The following is a 20,443-nucleotide window of genomic DNA, read 5'->3' as shown; positions in this document are numbered from 1 at the left end:
ATCTATCTATCTATCTATCTATCTATCTATCTATCTATCTATCTATCTATCTCCAAATAAAAAGAAAACTCTGAGGAAGATGGACAAAGTACACTAAAGCAGAAAGGAAATTAGTTTGAGAGCCAGAGCAGTTTAGTGGAAAGGAAGAGATGTCCTTGTGGTCCCATGGTCACACAGCAACCTAAGTGAGATACTGTCCATGTGTAGTGTTACTGAAGAGCTAAGGCAGCCTGGATAGAAACAGAACAGACTGGTATGTACAGAAGGAAGCAGGGTGCTCGGGCAACAAGGAGGTGTCACCCAGTTTGCCAGGTCTATGAGAGACAGGAACCAGGCCATGGTGGGTCAACTCAGGTCAGGGGGCGGCACCAGGAACTATAGGTCTGGGTAACTCACCACTGCAGTCCCAGTGGGTTTGTACCTTTCCAGTTGAGGACATAAAGTCTCCTAAGAGAAATAAAGTATCAGTAGGGAGACAGATGTGTGTGTGTGTGTGTGTGTGTGTGTATGTGTGTTCATGCATGCATATGCACATGTTCACAGATCTGTTTTTCCTACCCTTAACATGAATTTCATTTTCATGGATACAATATGGTCCTTTTACTCTTCTTCAGTGCAACTATCCACACATGCCCCCTCTCCTTTGCTGCTCAGTCCTTAGTTTTAGCTCTGTAAGCACAATAATCTATTTTCTGCTCCAGGGCCTTTGCATATGCTGTCATCCATACACGAGTTCTCAACTCCACTTTTCTTTGGGGCCATAACTTAAATGGTTACTACTCAGGGTGATCCTCTCTGCATCCACAACAGGATCCTTAGGCCTCTGAAAGTCATCACTGCTGGTTTCTTTTCATTTGCTACAACTTGTAATTATTTACAAATTACTTATAAGCTCCCTCACCCCATCCATTTTCTGGGGATTGAACCTACAGCCTTGCATGTGCTAGGCAAGCCCTCTCCTACTGTACCTCAACCCAGCTCTGTCTTTCCTGTAGTTCTGTTTCTTGTCTCTGTTAGAATATAGGCTCAATCTTGGCCCTTCCTTCCCCTTCCTCCTTGCCATCTCCTCCGTTCCTTCTTCTTTCCTCCACTCCTCCTCTTCTCTCCTCCCTTTTCTTTCCCTCAGGGAGCTAGAAGATGAACCCAGCTGAGAAGGGGCTCTTTAAAAGGAAGCTGTTATGATCCTAACTGGGGGTGGGGGTGGCATGACTTGACTTATATTTTATAAAGCTGACCCTGAACAGCAAGAACTGGAAGAGGACTTGAAGACAGGATCACCAGGAGACTAGTGCTGAAATGTACACAAAAGATGGATGCTTAGGTGGAAGTGTAGTGCTGGTGGACTGAGTGGGAAGAATCTAAGGAGGCGGCAGACTCTGGGGCACGGTGTGTCCAGGAGGGCAGCTAGCTCTCTAGCATGGATAACTGGATGTATGGGCCTCACGTTTACCCTAGTTTCCAGCAGAGAACCAGACACCCAGTTATAACTTAACTTGTGACTGCTGACTTAAAGTGTTTTTAGGAAATGAGCTTGTATTGGCTCTCGAAATTCCAGACCCTCCTGGACTGATCTTCCATTTCTTCCAGTCTCCTTCCACCTGAGGTTCTCCATCTGTGGCCTGCCAGGCTAGCTAGCCATGGCCTTATGTTTCTTCCTATAAACATTTTTATACTTTTTATTAGCATGCATAAATTGCAAGTATCCATAGCACTCAATGCTATGTGTGAATGCATGCGTACAGTGTGCTAATCAAAGCTATCCCTCATTTATCTCCCTTCCCCTCCCAACTGCTGCTCTTCACTGATCTACATTTTTCTACTTCCTCAAGTGTCTGCACATGAGAAAACAAGTATCTGGCTTATTTTCCTTAATATCTAACACCTAAACTCCTCTCATCTTGCCCTCAAATCAACTCAAAACAGTTCAAAGGCCCAAACACGATAGCCCAAACTAGGAAACAACTGAAAGAAAACAGGAAGAAACACTTGAAGACACTGGGGTAGTCAAGAGGTTAGCCAAGTGTACATCAAATGAACAAAGTCACACAGCGAGGGAAACAATCAAAGGAGCAGATACACAACTACAGAATGGGAGAACTAGTTACCAGCTGTCCATCTGACAAAGACGAATACTAACTATTTAAGGAACTGAAAAATTCTGAACAAGTCATCTAAATTAGGGATCAGCAAATGGGGCTGGAATGGTGGCCCAGTCAGTCAAGTGCTGGCTTCAGGGGCATGTGGACCTGAGCTTGATCCCCAGCACCCACGCAAGGAAGCTGGTCCTGGTTGACACTTGTGATTCCAGGACTGGGGAGACAGAGACAGTAGGAAACTTGGCGCTCACTGGCCAGTTGGCTGAGCAAGATTGGTGTGTTCTAGATCTCCGAGAGACCCTGCTTCAAAAACCAAGGTGATGCCTCCTGAGGAATGAGTCTATGACTGACTTTTGGTCTCCACCTGTATGCACACATATGCATGTACTTCTGTGCATATTTATGAACACACACACACACACACACACACACACACACACCCCTACCCATCAACTGGAAAACATCTCAAGAAATACACATGGCTAACAAAGACAGCTCAAGTTATTACCAACTCCCACCCTCCACTGGCCACCAGGATGTGTGGGCTTCTCTTCTCCTAAAGAAGAAGCACACGTTCTTCACCCCTCCCCCACTGTCTCTGGCCGGTAGCATCATTACTGCCAATGCCTCTGCAGTAATTTGTCATTAATTTTCTTGGGACTTTACAGTTATAGTAACAATAAGGTTTATACCCAACAGAATTATTATAATTCCTCACTACTAATGTGATTAGTATTTTTGTTCATTTGTGTTTAAAATCCATTAGCATAAAAATGTATATCCACTAATACCCATTGTGGTCTTTAATGCTTGTGAAAATGGCTGTGAGGTATAATTCCATAATGAGGGACACACAAAATGCCTTTTGTGGGAAAAGAGATTTTATTTGCATCACGGCTAGAATGGGGCTCTTTGATGGAGGGTATAAAATATGAAGGGCTGGGGACAGAGAATTTGTTGAAGTTTTCAAACAAGCCCTCTGGTTATGCAGAGGACACATTTCTATTCTAGGAGGACCCGTCTTCTTGCTTCTTTTTATGTTGCTTCCTCCCTGACTTATAGAAAAATATAAGTTGTGTGCTTGCAGGGAAGGATATTTAAGGCCATGAATCTTTTGGAACTGAAGGGACCTTGAAATTACTGAACTAAGCTGGAGTTTCAAGGCACTGGGAGGCGGATGGTGCTGCTTGCTGAGGGAGGCTCTCTTAGGAGCTGGCACCAAGTGGGATGGGGGTGTGCAGTTGGGCAGGTGCATAGGTGGGAAGGAGCTTATTCAATGTCATGGGGCCCATGCTGTGAAATTCACAGCATGCCATCTTGAAATTCTCATCAGAGTTGGGATGGGGGTGGTGCCTGGAGCCCTATAATTTATACACTAGATTTTATGTATAGGTCTTGGAGCCAGACAAACTTGGGCTTAAAGTTTTAAGAAACCTTAGAACTTTGACTGACTACACCGTCTCCTTACTGTAGAACTTGAATATTAACATGGGCCTCTCAGAATTGGATGTAAGGACCGCTAATGAGAGAAATCCAATACCCAGCAGGCTGAGAGGTGGTGTTAGATAGACACCCACTCTTTCCCCATAATTAAGCTTATTAGCAGGAAGCTGTGCCAGCTGGGTTGGACAGACTCCCCGCAGCAGGCTGGTTAAGGTCACAGCATGCACACATTTTCTGAAGTGAGGTATTTTAAGGCTGAAGTTCTGCCTATGATTTTCAACCTTTTAATTGTCATGACATATGAGACTTTATGTTCACTAGTAAAAGATAATTCTACTTTAAATTTTTAAAAATGTAGTGTGTGTGTGTGTGTGTGTGTGTGTGTGTACACGTACATTCCACAGCACACATAAGGAGATCAGAGGGCAACTTTATGGAGTTGTATCTTAGGGTTTCTATTGCTATGAAGAGACACCATGACCATGACAATTCTTATAAAGGAAATTATTTAATTGGGGTTGGCTTACACTTCAGAGATTTAGTCCATCATTGCCATGTAGGAAAGCATGGTGGCATGCAGGCAGACATGGTATTGGAGAAGGAGCTGAGAATTCTACATCTGGATTCACAGGTAGCAGGAAAGAGACAGCAACATTTCCTCCAATAAAACCACACTTACTCCAGAAAGGCTACACCTCCTAATAGTGCCATTCCTTGTGAGCCTATGGGCCATTTTCTCTCTAATCACCACAAGCTGGTTCTTTCTTTTTACTTTCACATGGGTTCCAGGGATCAAACTCAGGTCCTCAGGCTTGTGTGGTGGGGGCCTTTACCTACTGAGCCATCTGTCTGGCTCATAATCTTTTCTACATATGTTTCTCCTTTCCAGAAACTTCTAAAGAAAGTCAGTAAGCGAGACTGGCACTGTTAGGAGGGCATCCTTGGTCTTGAATTTACTTGCCAGTTTCATCATTTCTTTGTAACAAATGGTTTTCAGCATCCCATTCCTCAGAGCTGGACAATCACAATTTCATGCTTAAGAGCTAGAAAGTAGACCTTTGGAATTCCAGACAAAGGGTCCCCAGTGGCAAGTCAGACACGACAACACCAATATGGAGGGAGCAAACATGACCTGAAGTGTTCTGTTGCTTGTGAGGCATGGCAGCATGGGAGAAACTGGGCAACTGGAAGACTGACACTGGGCTGGAGATGGAGCTCAGCTAACAGCATACTGCCCTAACTTACATGAAGTCCTTGGTTTGCTTCTGAGCACTGCATAAAACTTGGCATAGTGCTGCATGCCTGCAATCCTAGGACTCAGAGGTAAAGGCAGGAAGGTTAAGGAGTTCTAGGTCATCTTCAGTTACAAAGAAGGATGGTTTGATCATTAATTAATGACATGCAATGTTAAAACATTTAGACTTCAAATCAACACAAGCTCATTCTGAAGGCTTTTCCCCACTGTGGTCTAAAATGATTCCTCAGGGCATCATGAAGGAGTAGGGTGACTTCCGTTGCATTGCATGCAGTCCAGGACTGTGGGCAACCTCGAGTTTAGATGGTAGGCTTCAGAGAAGCACTGGGTCTGGGCTGTGTTCACCCCCTCAGTCTCTTGAGGTCTCTGAACATACACCAAATCACCACACAACAGGAGCACCACGTACCTGGGGTCTCCTCCATCGTCTTGGGAGATGCAGGGCAGGAGGAAGGGTGGTGGCCTCTCATTGTCCTGCACTGTGAAATAGCCACACCCCAAACACAGCTTGCCTTTTCCTTGCCCCAGAAAAGTTGGGTCAGCAAGACATGGCTGTTTGAGTAGTTCTTTTGAGCCAGAGAGGCTTCTGTGGGAATGACAGCTAAAGCCAGGCCACCATATCTTCACAGCAACCACGGAACTGCTCTTCTTCCAATTCTTCCAAGACCCCTCCTTCTTCCCAGCCTCTATCTGCTATTAACTAGCTCAGGTTTTTGATGAGGGGATGGTCCATTGTCAGGTAAACACATTGACAAGAACAGTGTGTCATTTCTCCTGACCTCCTCAGTAGATACTGAGGCCTAGATAATGGGGCAGCTCCTGGGCTCCTGGTGTCACATCAGTACATGACAATCATGACTAATGGTCAGTAAATTTATCAACACATTGAGACACCATTTCGAAACACCACATGCCAACACATAAAACTTCTATTCTCAGAAGTGACAATTTGCTTAGACAGCTTGAAGATTATCTTCCACCCTCAAGAACCATAGTATGAAACCCTAAATCACAGTTTATCTCTCAGGAGACCACAGGTCTGCCTTTCCATCAACAAGCCTACAGCAGGGTTTAGCTCACAGAAGCTAGAGGATGCATGACTTTAGGGAGAGAGACTGAGAATCTCTAATTCAGTCCATAGACACCTGCTCCCACCTCACCCCTCAGCACACTCTACAGCACATTTCAAGCTCCTGAAAATGAAACTCATGGATGCTCTGACCTCATTTCTTGCTGTGGGTTGATCCAAGAGTCTGTTCTTACCTGTTGTCGAATTTCTTCCTCCATTTTTACTGGTGAGCCCAGTTCAGCAACTTGCTTGACCCCTTCGCTGGCATACCCTCCATACTCCCACAGCACGTAGTTCTTGGAGTGGGACCCGCCAATGATGGCAGACCAGTGATTAGCCCGACCTGAAAACCAATCAGGATATAGATATCAGTGTAGACAGGGTGGAAATTCAAACCTCTTCAGCCATGGGGAGGAAGGAAAACTGTCCAAAAATTCATCCAGTATTGAGTAGGCATTGCCCTGTCTTAATTCCAACACTCTGAGTGATTAGAGAGAATGTCTATTAATCATGAGTCTGGGAATCTTGCAGAAGTGATCAGTGGGTGCCTCAAGAAAACGGCCCAAGACACCCTCTGTCTAAGAAGTTCTCTGAGAAGCGAGCAGTTGAGAGAATTTGAAATGCTAGTAAGATTTGTAAGGCTAAATAGAGGAAGGGTTGTTTCTGGCAGGCTCAGGAACATGACTTAACGCTGTGCTTGGAAAGTCGTCAGCAGTTCAGCATTGCGGTGTCACTGTCGATGGAGAATTAGATGCCATGGAGATGCCTGCTCACAGATGGCATTGCTCTAAGTGCTTCGGGAGTTACGATGGCATCGGAAAAGACCTGGAAGCCACTGAAGGGGTCTGATCAGGGGAGCGACATGATTGCATTTGAATTTTAGATAAATCATCCAGGCAGCAGGGTGAAGGATGCAGGGATGCAGGGTGAGGGAGCAGAATGGCGTGGAGATCTTGGGGTGTGAGCAAGGAGCAGGAGCTGAAGTGTGTGTAGGAAGCGGCTTTCATGCTCAGGCTAGACGTGGCTTTCTTCAGCTGACTTTTATGTACATTCCCATATGAGGGGCGAGCAGGCTGGTCACGTTCAGAGAACAGGGCAGACAATCTGGATGTGTGGAGGTGGCCAGTCCACAGTGGCTTAGTGATGACCACCAGGGATGGTGGGAAGTAGTGGAATCCAGGAGAGCCATTATGTACAATGTGAGGAAACAGCAGAGTTGGAACAGGACTAAGATAAAACATGGCTTGGGGGTTTATCAAATTTCCTAAGGAAGTGGGGAGCAGAGAACTGATACTCAAAGCCACTACTATATTGGGCTTCTTTTTAGATACAAATACTACACACACACACACACACACACACACACCACACATTTACTATTGACTAAGTCACATACACTTCATAGACTAAGTTACATACAGTTCATAGGACTGGCTCAATTCTCAGCCACACTTTGATTGGCTTCACAAAGTCTCAAATTAAAGAACATTTGCAGGCACAGTGAAGGGAAAATCTAAATTAGATAAACCCAAGTGACACTTTTAGTTAACCACTGTATGTCTTAGAGTGGACAGAACTCTTCACTCCATCCTACCATGTTCAAAAAGGATTCTGAACAAGGCCTGGTCCTGTTTTTACAGTAGCCATTGCTCCCCAAAGGCTTTCTACCTCAGGAGCATATCGAGGACATGTACACAAAGCCAGGTAGCACCCCGAAGCCTGCTGATAGCAGCCACACCCCAACCCAGGCCAATGAAATCACCATGTGGGTCATCCCAAGTGCTTATTATTTCTTACACACCAGGGAAATGCAGCCTCCATGTTTATCTCAAGAAAAGACAGGTGAAGATGTGGCCGAATAGTTCTCTAATTCATTTCCTGAGCAGTAAGAAAAGGCTTACCTCTCATCTATGCTAAGAGTGTACTTGTGAAGGCATGGCCTTGTGACCTTTAGCTTGGAATGTAAACACAGAGAGACCAACTTCAGCATCTATTGCTATGCTGTTCCACTGAAATGCCTCCTATGTTCAGGCCTGTCCTAGCTGAAATTCTGTACCTAAGGAGCACTGTAGTTCCTTCTGTGCTGTTTTGCTGGGCTTGGATATCTTTTTTCTTCCTTCATGATTTTCCAAATTAATCTCTATTGTCAGGTTGATATAGCCTAGAGTTATCTGAGAGGAAAAGCCTCAATTAAGGGGTTGCCCAGGTCAGATTATGAACATGTCATTGTGTGCATGTGTTTGTATGTGTGTCTTGATAATTAATCAGTGTAGAATGATTCAAACCACTGTGGGTGGCACCGTTCTGCTTTCTTTATTGCTCTGTCTTCCTCAATGATGTACTGTGACATAGAAGTATAATCTAGTGATGTTTGTCACAGAAATAGAAAAGAAACTATGACAGTGATCATTCAGAAGCTTTGGTTGACCGAAGCTCCTGTCTCCTGTACTCCCATTGATACAGACCGTATTTACTATCGTTGTAGTCCTACTATGCTGTAGACTCCATGAGGGAATCTGTCTTCATCCGTGTTTCTGATGTGAGCTCTCACCTCATGTTTCCAGAAGCATTTTGCACAATCAATCAAATAAGAAGGTGGCAGGATATACTCCCAAAACATTGGGGACACACAGGGACAATTAGATTCAGTGCAATTAAATTCAAGTTCAGTTCAGCACTGCTCCTGACTCCTACCAACCTGAGGTCTCAGCTGTGCTCTGTGCTGCTGTTAGAAAACAAAGAGCCATAAGAAGGAAGAAAGGCACTGGGTTTTCCAGCCAAGGAACACGTATTCCATACAGTACTCCTGTGTCCTAGCTACCTACATAAGCTCCAAGATTAAGTTTCTTTATTTACCCACATTTCACCCTCTTTCATACTGACTGTTAGCATTCTGTCTAAACTCCACCTCCACAGTTACCTGGCAACACCCAGGTATGCTCCTCCCCACAGTTACCTGGCAACAGCCAGGTAGGCCTGCCCACTATAAAAGGGGCTGCTTGGCCCCTCCTCTCTCTCTTGCTCCCTTGATCTCTCTGTCTGCAGGTTCTCTGCCCCCTCTCCCCTCCCCTCTTCCCTTCCCCCTCTCTCCACATGGTCATGGCCAGCCTCCACTTCTCTCTTCTCTCCACCGTTCCTCCCATTTCTCTCCCTACCTTTGCCCTCTGCCCTAAATAACCCCCCCCCCCTCCTGGAACCATTTGGTCTGGCATTATCTGTCTAAGCTACACTCGAAAATCTAACACTGACCTATTAGGAGAGTTAAGTGAAATCATAAAAAATGAGATGCTATGTACGACATTACAGAACAGATATTCGGTAAGCATGGCTTCCCCATTTAATGGCTATGGGAAAGGCTTCAAAACTGAAAGACATGAAGCCTGCCCTTACCTCACCACGGGAAATAAACATATATATTATGGGATGTGATAGGAAGAGAATGGAAATGAGCACAGTCACGGGGGATCAGAAGATGGACCCAGATGGGTCTTTCTGCTTTATTCATTCAACTTCCATTAGCTAAGTGCCAAACACAGTGGCAGGCCATACGGACTGATGGGAATAGGACATGGCGTCTGCCCTGAGGGACTCACAGTCTAGGGGTGGGGAAACAGATGGAAGAGCAGATTAGCTATGATCCAGCTCATCAGAGTTATCGCATAATAACACAGGGGATGAAAGAATCAACTCAAAATTCCTTAAATCCAGCGAATTGAGGTTGAGAAGCTAGTATGCAGAGAAGCAAGCACTCCCAGAGCAGGTCTGTCTTTGTGTCTCTTACTCTCTTGAATAAAGTTTCACTCTATGCATTCACCCTGCAAAGCACTGCAGGCCTTCAAGCTTCAACACAGTCCCATCAGCTCAGTAAGATCTGTGCAAGGCTAGGGGGAGGGGCAAGACCACATCCTCCCTGGGAGAGGGTGCAAAGCAAGCACTGATGGAAAGACAGTTGACAGCATTACAATGGGCATCCCTGGCAGGTGAACAGCAGTTGCTCAGGTGCAAATTGGTACAGGGAAAGACACATGGTGCCTTGAAGCTGAAGAGTTGTGTTTATGAACCAGTCATTCAACCTCTGAGAGCCTCAGTCTCCCTTGTATTTATTTGTTGTTTGCTTCACATGGTTCTGAGAACAAAATCCAGCACTCCACATGTTCTAGGCAAGTGTCCTATCATTGAGCTATATCTTAAGTTGTCTTCCCTTTTAAAATAGGAGTAACAGTTGCAAGTCTGACCTCCCAGAGTTGTGCGAATTTATCGGGCTGGTTTTAGAAGGAACTGCAAAAGCTGTAAACTGTTTTAAGCATCATTTCAGATAGAGAAACCCACGGGAATATTCTGAGTATTACCAGGGGGAGGAGAAGAAGGAAGGGGGAGGAGAAGAAGAAGGGAGGAGGAGAAGGAGGAAGAAGAGGAGAAAGAGCATACGTGCCCAATGGGAATGCATGAGAACCTAGGGGCTAGAGAGATGGCTCAGTATGTTAAAAGTTAGCTGCTCCTGCAGGGAACCCAGGTTCAGCTCCCAGCACCCAAATGATATCACACAACTTCCTGTAACTCCACTTCCAGGGGTTCTGACACACTCTTCCGGTCTCCATGGGCACTGCATGTACACGGTGCACATAAACATATGTGGGTAAAACACGTATACATATAAAACAAAAATAAATATTTTCAAAAGACGAATCCATAAGAAAGTGAGAGCAGAAGAAAATCATTTTCAACTGGAAAGAGGTTTTCTCAGAGGTGAAGAGAAATGGACAAAAGGAGGCCAGGTTAGGAAGATGGTGGGGCAGTTGGATCGGAGCAGGGATTCTTAGTAACACACATGAGAGGACCACATACTCCGCTAGGATGCTGCTTTCCTAGAGAGATCCTCACTGTAACATTATCTCCATGTTCTGAATGAGGAACCTAAGCCCCACAGGGTTTAGGGAGTCCACTTGAGTTTACAGACCAAGGAGAAGAAAGCCAGGCTTCAACCCCAAGTCTATTTCGACTCAAGAACATTTATGCTCCCTCTTCACCCTACTGTGGAGGTGGAAAATGAAAGAGAGCTTTGAGTAGACTAGAGAGTTAGAATGCCAGGAGGTTAGACAGACAGAAAGTCAGAACTAATTATAGAGAGCTCTGAGTGTCTATGTGGTCAGTAGCACTAGGAAAGGTGGGCGATGTGGTAGGAGACCCATTGGTCCATTGAGTTTGAGTACCTGGCCCTCAGCTGGTGGCACTGTTTGGGAGGTTGTGGATCTTTAAAAGGCAGTGTTGGACATTTTTTTTTAGATGATTTTTTAAATAATTTATCTATTTTTATTTTACATGCATTGGTGTTTTGCCTGTATGTATACGTGTGTGAGCATGTTGGGCATTGGAGTTATGGACAGTTAGTTGTAAGCTGCCATGTGGGTGCTGGGAATTGAACCTGGGTCCTCTGGAAGAGCAGTCAGTGATCTTAACCACTGAGCCATCTCCCTAGCCCCAGGAGTTGGACATTTAAAGGTGTAGCCTGGACTCTCTTTTGGCCCCACATCTGAAAGGCCAGCAAGCTGCTATAAACTGATATGCAGTAGCAGTCACATGGAAGTACTGAAGTATTCCCTCTAAAACCATGAGCCAAAATGCATTCTCTTCTCCTTAGGTTGCTTCTGCCTAGTAGTTGTTACAGTGACAAGAAAATTAACTAACCAAGATTCTGTCAGAATTTTTTTACATGAGGAAATCTGGACTTAGAGAGTTTTTTGCAAGATTACTCAAGACTCTGGGATTCTTGGTCAAGTCAGCCTGGTGCAGGGGCCAGCTCTTCTCTGTATCTTATATCTGGTGGGGCACACCCAATGTCAGGAGGGGACAGGGTCTAAAGTCGAGGAGGCAAAACAGGAGGCATTCAACATTCCTTGCTTGAATTTACAGGGTTTGCTTTGGGGCAGTAGTAGAGGAAGTGGAGACAGGTGGCTAGGAGATGAGGCAATATGACAGAAGACTGTGGGCTAGAGATGTAGTTAAACAAGAAAGCACTCACCTGGCTAGAATATGAGAGACCCTAAGTTCAGTCCCAAATAACACACACACACACACACACACACACACACACACACACACACCCCTTGGGGAGGGGAAGTCATCAAAACTCTTGCTCTTGGGATCTGATCAATGTATATGCTAGTCTTGGTTCTGAAATGTTCTAGTGAAACAAGTCAATCATTCTCAGCCCAGTTTCTCCCTCTGCAGAGAAGATGATATGACCAAGTTCTCAGCGCTGTTCTGAGGCTGAAGCTCATTAAATAAAATCTCCAATAGAAAAAACGTAAATCTAAATGGGACAGGAGATATCCAGATCAGTTTGTGGAAGGCATGACAGCCAAGAGGAGGTGACTGAGTGGCAGTTAGAACCAGTAGGCCAAGAAGACAGGAATGCTGAGTATAAAACAAGTCTGAATTTGGAATCATCTAGCTGGGACCCAGAAGCATGAGACTAGCAGAGTGAGGTGATCAAACAGATTCCAGTTAGCTGGAAGGAAATAAACTCTAAGAAATAAGGGAGGAGAGAGAAAGAAGACCCAGGCATTAATTAGAAGGTGTGTTAATAAGAGGTAAGATTAATGCTTGTAGATCCCTTAAAAGAATAATCAGGTTATCACCCTGTTGCCCTGGTGAGACAGTGGGGCCTCAGTCTTCGAAGGCAGAGGAAAGCCAAAGACTATTACTAACCCTTTCTCCTTACAGAAAAGTACATAGTTGTTTAGTCAGGCATGCCCCTCACTAGTCCCAACAGTGTTCTTCTGAAACCTAAGATTTAGCAAACCCAACCCTCAATGTTATGTAAGCAGTAATAATTGCTACGGAGAGAAGAGACTGAGCTGCAGAACTGCATGCAAGTCAAGCAGAGGGTCCCAGAGACCCAGCTTCTTTGAATTGTCACTTATACTGAGGTGGGGTATTTGGTGATGCTACTGCCTTTGAGTTACCAACTGTGAGTTACCCAGTTGAATGAGAAACATCCCTGATAGGAATGTGCATTTGCAACTTGGTCCCCAGTTGGTAACACTGCTTAGGGAGGTTTAAGGTGGTGCAGCCTGGCTGGAGGAAGCATATTACTAGGAGTAGGCTTTGGCATTAAATGCCTGGTTCCACTCTACTTCCCTGTTTCCACTTCATGCTTATAGTCGAAGATGTGAGCTCTCAGAGGATCTTGCCTCTGTCACCATGATGGACTCTTATCCCTCTGTAAGCCCAAATAAACTATTCTGTAAGTTGCCTTGGACATGGTGTTTTTTAGCACAGCAACAGAAAAGTAACCCCTCACCCACATTCCTGTAAATAGCAAGAAGAGTCACGCAAAGCAGGCCTTAGCATGTAGTTCCAATAGCTTAGGTAAAATTTCTATGGGACAAATGTGTGAGGAGCTAAGAGGAAGAAATGCTTACACATATGAATCAGTGATGCTGCTGGCTATCCAAGTCCATTTGTCTAAAAAGCCATTTTCAGTGATGCCTTGAATATATGTATTCAATATGTACACTGACAGCCTCCTTGGCCCCCTTTTTTGCTGTGATATCTGGTACTAAATTACCAGTGTTTACGAAGATGCCTAAAAGGCCAGCATCCATCAGAAGCACGTCTGCATTGTGTCTGGTGTTGGGGGAGGCATGTTCCGTGACAAGTGGTTTCTCTGAAGTGCTCTGTACACGGCCTGAATGATGATTAACTTAACATGTCAACTTGAATGGGCTATGGAGAGGCCAGATATTTGGTCAAACATTCTAGAGTTGACTCTGAGGGTCTTTAAAGAGACTGTCACTTGAATTGGTAGATACAGTAAGACAGATTGCTCCCTCTGAGGGACTGGGCCCCACATAGTCAGCTGAGGACCCAATTAGGACACAGAAGCTGATTCTGCAGTAATACAGATTTCCTGCTGCCTATCTGCCTCCAAGCTGGGGCATCGTTTCCTTGCTTTGACTTTGGATTCAAGCTGTGACACTGAGTCTTCCTGGGTCTCAAGTTTCCTGGTGGCTTGCTGACTAGAACTACACATTCAGAAGGATCTCAGGCCTTCAGAGCAGGATAGGAACTGCATCACTGCCTGGCTCCTAGCTACATATCTGCAACTTCACAGAGGTCATGTTCGAGTGAGCCAATTCCTTATAATAAATCTCTTTGTATATATGTGCCCACAACCTCTTGCTCTTGTTTCTTTGGAGAATGCTGACTAACACAGCAGGTGTTCAGTGACAGCCAGATGTCCTGGCCAGCCACTGAGGTCCCCTGCCAAGCCTAGTCCTGTACAAGCTACCCATTCACTTTCTTGATATCCATTCATAGTGCTTCATAGAAGAATGTACTAGTCCTTGCTGGCAGGATTGCTTTAACCCCTGTTGCCTAACCTCAGCCTTGTCCATGATCCTCTGAGCATATCTTTGTTCTGGTTTTATTTTGTTTGCTGGGCCCTTGTGAAGTTTGCTGTAGCAGCTGCGTCTAGCAGTGGTCCTCTGATCTCTATGCTCTGTCTCCTCTCAGTAGGATTGAACTTTATCTTTTACTAGGAAACCTTGTCACTTATATCTCTTCAAGACCAAGGTCAAGCTATCCACACTCCCGTGTGCAACACAGAGCCAGCGGCTAACTGTAAACTGTTGAGGACCTGACAGTTTTATACACGTATGTTGTGTTGGACCTCACTCTCTGCTTGGCCTTGGTACTGTCTCCCTAGGCCTGGGCCCAGGCTCTGTCTAATTTCCAATGCTTTGAACTTGGCTACAGAACTTGGCTTCTGTCAGTCTGCCTCTAAGTGCTGCCCAGTACACAGTCTGCATTGGCCCTTCAGCTCTTTCTGCTCTTGGCTACTCCAGGGACCCACTCTGATCAAGCTACTGCGTTCTTCAGGACCCTGTCCCCTGTGTGGCCAAACACCTGCACGAGAAAGTCATGTACCGACTGGGACGGGGCTTCCCCCATTTCCTGTTTTTCTGATTTCTACACTCAGTTCTCATTTTTCCCTTTCCTAAGGGCTCAAGAAAACTCCCTTTCATTCTAGAAAACTGTTCTTAGGAAATGGATTTGATTCACTTTGTCTCTTCCATGTCCTCTGAGACCTTCAGCAAGGTCCCACTGCATCCAGTTATGCCACCAGTGAACACTTACTTGGCTTATTCTATGTATTAAACTAGGGACCATCAAGCTAGAGCTGCCTGTCTTTGTTCCAATAATGTTTGATATTTTATTCATTATCTGTGCATTGCATTCATGCTACAGTGGCAAAGTTGAGTAGTTTGGCTTGCAAAGCCTAAAATACTCACCATCTGGCTCTTTATATAAACCATTTGCCAATCCCTGCGCCAGGCCATGGCAACTCTGAGTCAAGTCAGTTCCATGTCTTTGAGATGTTCAGTGGGAGGAGGGGTGAAGGGTGGATGGGAAGGACGATGGGTCCTAACCAGACTATGACATTGAATTGAGTGAAGCAGCTTCAACAGAGACACACAGAATATGAAAGTCTAACAAGTCAGATGCTTAGCCCAGATGGTGCTAGAGGCTTCCTGGAAGAGGCAGATGAGGTAAAGTTTAGCAGATAGGAGTTAGCAGATATGGAGCTGGAAAAAGACTGCATTTTTCCAAAAGAAAAGTTAAGTGTAAAAGCAAAGGTATAAGAAAAAGGAACAGTTACATGGTAAACCATGAATTCTTTTGTGTGTGTGTGTGTGTGTGTGTGTATGTATGTATGTATGTGTGTGTATGTGTGTGTGTATATGTGTGTGTGTGTATATGTGTGTGTGTATGTGTGTGTGTATATGTGTGTGTATGTGTGTGTATGTGTGTATGTGTGTGTATGTGTGTGTATGTGTGTGTGTATGTATGTGTGTGTGTGTATGTGTGTGTGTATGTGTGTGTATGTGTGTGTATGTGTGTGTGTGTATGTGTGTATGTGTGTGTGTATGTGTGTGTGTATGTGTGTGTATGTGTGTGTATGTGTGTGTGTATGTGTGTGTGTGTTTTAATAATGAATGATCTGTAATGAGACTAAGAGGTCAAGTAGATCATGAAAGGATACAAATTGTGCCTTAGTAGGAATTTAAAATTTTTCCTAGGAGGCAATATAAAGTAAAGAAATGAACAAATCCACCTACCTTCCCTGTTCTCTCTGTCTCCAGTAGTACTTAGGGCTGAACCTAGAGTCTCACATATGTAAGAGCTCAACTACTGACCTATACCCCCAGTCTTCTGACTTTGAATTTATGGTCCCCCTGCCTCAGCCTCCTGAGTAGGCCTTATTTATGAGTTCTGTACAGAATAAACTAATTTTTTATCTACAATCAACCCATAAATCTAGTTATGCTCATTTGGCTACTGCTTCTGAGGGAACTATAAAACATAGCAGAGTTCTTGTTTTGGGATGGTTGAAACAGACAGTAAAGGCTCTAATCCCCGGGAGAAGGGAAAACCCAAGAGCTGAGCCCATACTTTCCTGGGTTGCTACAAAAGACACTTTCTGGTTTGTAGTGAAGGAAGGTGGAGGATAAAGCAGACTAGCTTAGCTGAGGAGGGATAGACAGGGATTGCACGGTTGAAGCAGACAGGATGTATGAGCTAAAATGCCAGAGAGAAGCAAGCTAGAGAGATGAACTTCAGAGAGATGTGTACATATCCCCTTAACTCTTTCCAAATTCAGTGGCATGTGTGCAGGGCAAGACTCCACAAGGCAGAGAAGAAGAGCTCAATGGAGATTCCAGAGAGTACAGAATCTGAAGATACAGAACTTCTAAACCACCCATAGCACAGATGCTTTGCACTCAACTGAGAGCCTAAGAAGAGCCATAAATTAGTGTTAAAACGACTTAGTCTTGGAATCCATTCCCCTAACTTGGATGTCTTGGTTGGCCTCAGAAGGAGAAGAAAAACAGAGACTTGATGTGGCAGGGTGATGTGAGATACTCATGGCGGGCAGGGCGTCTGCTTTCTCAGGGGAGAAGGGGAAGGGAGATGGGGAAAGGAACTATGGTAGGGGAAGACAGCAATCAGGATGTAAAGCGAATAAATAAAACCAAAAACAACAAAAACTCCACTTCATCTTAATAAGGTAGGCTACCTACACTTATCTTAACCAAGCTCAGAAAACAGTCCTTGAAAGGGAATCAAACATATCCACTAGCAAATTAACCGTTAGTCAAAATAAAGTCTCATGTCTTCTAATTGAAGTCCAGACACTCAACAATAGAGCCTTCACACTATCCGTCATGCAATAAAGAAGTGACTATATAAAAGCCAGGTGCAATATGGTGGAACACATCCATGATCCCAGTGCTGGGGCAAGGGTGATGGTGGTGTGATGGTTTAGAGACAAGTAGAGACATTGGTTAGCCATCCTAGTTGAATCAGTGGGATCCAGGGTCACTGAGGCACTTTGCTTTGGAAAATCAGGGGAAGAGATGGAAATAGGCACCCAACATTGACTTCTGGTATCCACATGCACATAGTATGTGCACATGTGTCCTAACTCATATATATACTATTTGACACGTAGAAGAAATAAAATATGAACTAAGACATGGGGGGAAATTAGCTAATAGAAGGAGTTCCTGAGGTTATAGTCAGACAGGAGTAGCATGCAGGGGCTGTAAAACAGCTATTACCAATATTCAAGGATTTAAAGAAAAGATGGATATAATAAATGAACAGATGGTAAATTTTGGCAGAGAAATATTCTGAAAGGGCAAGCAGAAATTCTAGATCTGAAAACAACAACACTAAATTTGGATAGCCAAAGAAAAATGTCAGCAAACTAAATGAGAGTAACAGGAATACAATTCACAATGAAGCAGAGATGAATGAAAGGTTGGAAAAAAATCATCCTGGAGTCCCTGTGACATGTGGAATGAAAATAAATGGTTTAAAAGAGTCTGCAGGATAGGATAGAGAGATGTCTGAGTATTTAAATAAACAATGCTTGAAATTTCCCAAAATCTGACCAAAAAAATGCTAACCCCCAAATCCCAAGCTTTTCACCCCCCCCCACACACACACCACAGATAAAATGCAAAGCAAAGTACCTAAAAATAAAGCAAAGATAAAATAAGATGAATTAAAGGGGGGAAAAGACATGTAAGCTATCACTATCTGAGAGAGACTAGGAAGAAGGTCTTAAAGAGCGATAAAAGACATATCACAATTAGAATGGAAAAGAATACCCCCTCCCCCTTCCTGGTTCAAAACCAAGGCAGGCCCAGAGACAACGAATGACACCTTTAAAATTTTAAAAGAAATAAAACCCATCAGCTTAGAATTCTATTACCTTGTAAAAATATTCTTCAGTGATGAGTATAAAACAAAGCATATTTTTTTGATAAATGAAAGCTGAGCAAATTTATGACTAGCACATCTGTAGCACATGAAATATTAAAGGAAGTTCTTCAGGCCGAAGGGAAATGCAAACAGATGGCAGTGCATATCTGCATGAAGCGAAGGAAAGTTCTGGAAATGGTAAATGCGTGGGTGAGAGGCATCTTTCAGCTCTGTGTCACTGAAAAGTCTCTCCCTCTGAGTAGAATTCCAAGTCTCCCTCTCTGGGCTAGCACTTCCACCAGCTCTCTTTCTATAAAGCTAGCTCTTTTGTCTTTTCCTGCACAGAGCCTATCTTTTGTCTGGATGGCTTTCCAGCTTCAGCACCCTCCTCTCTGGTGTGGTTTTCCTTGCAGTCTGTGTCCCACCTCCCCCTCAATTCCCCTACCCAGTCTTCAAGGCTTTTGCTACCCTCTATTCTGCAGATAGGCAGGTGCTGGTGACAATCTCGAGACAATTACTGTGTGCCTTTAAAATAAAAGAATGCTTTCAATTCAGTGATAGATCCTGTCTTAATATACTGGCTAGCAAGTTTTGACTACAGCATGCTTTAAAGACACATGGTACTCTCAGGATCCCCTTCTCATGTGATTGTAATCAATCTCACTTTCCCACCCCATCCCTGACAGGCTCTGATCTTTTTTGCCCCTATAGTTGTATCCTTTTCAAATTATAAATGGATGCACACAGTGTGAAGTTGAATGTATTATCCTAAGTAGCTTTAAGTTCTGTTCGGTAGATGAGTTTCTTTCCCTGGACGCCTACATTGCCTCCATGTCTGTTCATAGGCCCACGGAGCTCCACACAGAGACATGGTTTTGGTCCTTTCACCCGGTTCAGCTCTGTCAGCTCCCCACCTACTTCCAGAGCCAGGAGCCTCAATTGTACACCTCAGTTATGTCAGGGGCCCTGCTGTCTGTCCACAGGCCTTACTAATTCTGCTGCTCCCTTCTCACCCTGTGTTCTACCTGCCCAGTGGGTTTCTGGACCCCTGGTGCTGCTGTGTCTGAACCCCAGGCTCACTGATCCCACCTCTTAGCAACATTCTAAGACTTCACCCTTCTCAACTGGACAGGTCCCATGTGTCTCTGTGTGTTCTTAGCCCTACCTTCCCTGGAGAAATAAAATATTAAGATGAAATGTAACTGGTTATAGAAATTTTTGACATGGCAGGACCAGTGCCAAGGGATTTTGTACTGATGTGCTTTTGTTTTTTTTTTTTTAGGAGCCATGATCTTTTATTGGGGGAGGGTTCATCAATCCTTCTTGGCCGCCGCCTTCCTCATGGCTGCCAACACGTTGCTCAGCTCCTCCCGCTTTCTCTTGGCGCGGATGTGCGTGCCCACCCTCTTCTTGATGAACTTGAGTGCACGCTTGTCCTTGGACACTTTGAGCAACTCCATGGCGCGGCGCTCGTAGGGCGCGAAGCCGCAGACCTCCCGGATCATGTCCAGCACGAACTTGGTGTGCTTGGTGAGGTGTCCGCGGCGCCGGCTGTGTCTCTGCTTGCTGACGTTCTTCATCACTTTGTGGCCCTTGTTGAGGCCCACGGCCATAGGGTAACGCAGGGCCATAGCTGCTACTCTCCGATGGCGGCCAGGACAGGAAGAACGGCACCGCCCTGATGTGATTTTATTACCCAGTAACAACCTCAGGAGCTGGGCTCTGCTATTAGTCCCATTTCACAGATGATAAAACTGACTCTGACAACTTACTTTGAGGCCATTCAGCAAGAGTATTGTTTCTGAAGCTTGAACAAGAACAGTGACAACCTCTGAAGCCATCTATCCCTTAGCATATGGGTGTGTGTGTGTGGGGGGGCAGTAAAGATGCTAAAAGATTATCTTGGAAAGGTAGATAGCTCTTGACCACAGACTACACTGAACAAGAACAGGGCAGTGGCAACCTCTGAAGCCATCCATCCCTTAGCATATGGTGTGCGTGTGTTTGTGTGTGTGTGTGTGTGTTGTGAGTAAAGATGCTAGAAGATTATCTTGGAAAGGTAGATAGCTCTTGACCACAGGCTACACTTTTCCAACATACAGTGACCTCCAGTGACCTCAGTAATACACCCTTAGGCTGATGTTCCTCCTCTCCCCGTTACTTTATTCTTTGTTCCCTGCTCTCTGTAAACATTACCTGACTCAGGTAACACCCAGTTCTTGTAAACAGTTCTTGCCTCTGGTTACGCTTTTTGGGAAACCCAAAGCTGGGACATGGTTCATTCAGTTAAGCTCGAGTGCGTAG

At 44.7% G+C, this 20,443-nt stretch overlaps 1 protein-coding gene and 1 pseudogene across 1 annotated transcript in view; both read right to left on the bottom strand.

Moving 5' to 3' along the window:
* Spon1 (spondin 1) overlaps positions 1–20,443 on the bottom strand; it is a 274,956-nt gene that overhangs the window by 102,389 nt on the left and 152,124 nt on the right. The window contains exon 6 of the mRNA XM_028768082.1: positions 6,058–6,206. Within this exon, the coding sequence (XP_028623915.1) occupies positions 6,058–6,206 (149 nt within the window). The remainder of the gene's footprint in view (positions 1–6,057; positions 6,207–20,443) is intronic.
* LOC114621725 lies at positions 19,407–19,772 on the bottom strand (annotated as a pseudogene).

This window comes from Grammomys surdaster, unplaced genomic scaffold (assembly GCF_004785775.1).
Source record: "Grammomys surdaster isolate TR1022 unplaced genomic scaffold, NIH_TR_1.0 184, whole genome shotgun sequence".
NCBI lineage: Eukaryota > Metazoa > Chordata > Mammalia > Rodentia > Muridae > Grammomys > Grammomys surdaster.
Note: the sequence above shows the minus strand (reverse complement) of the source record. Positions and strands in the feature narration are given on the sequence as shown.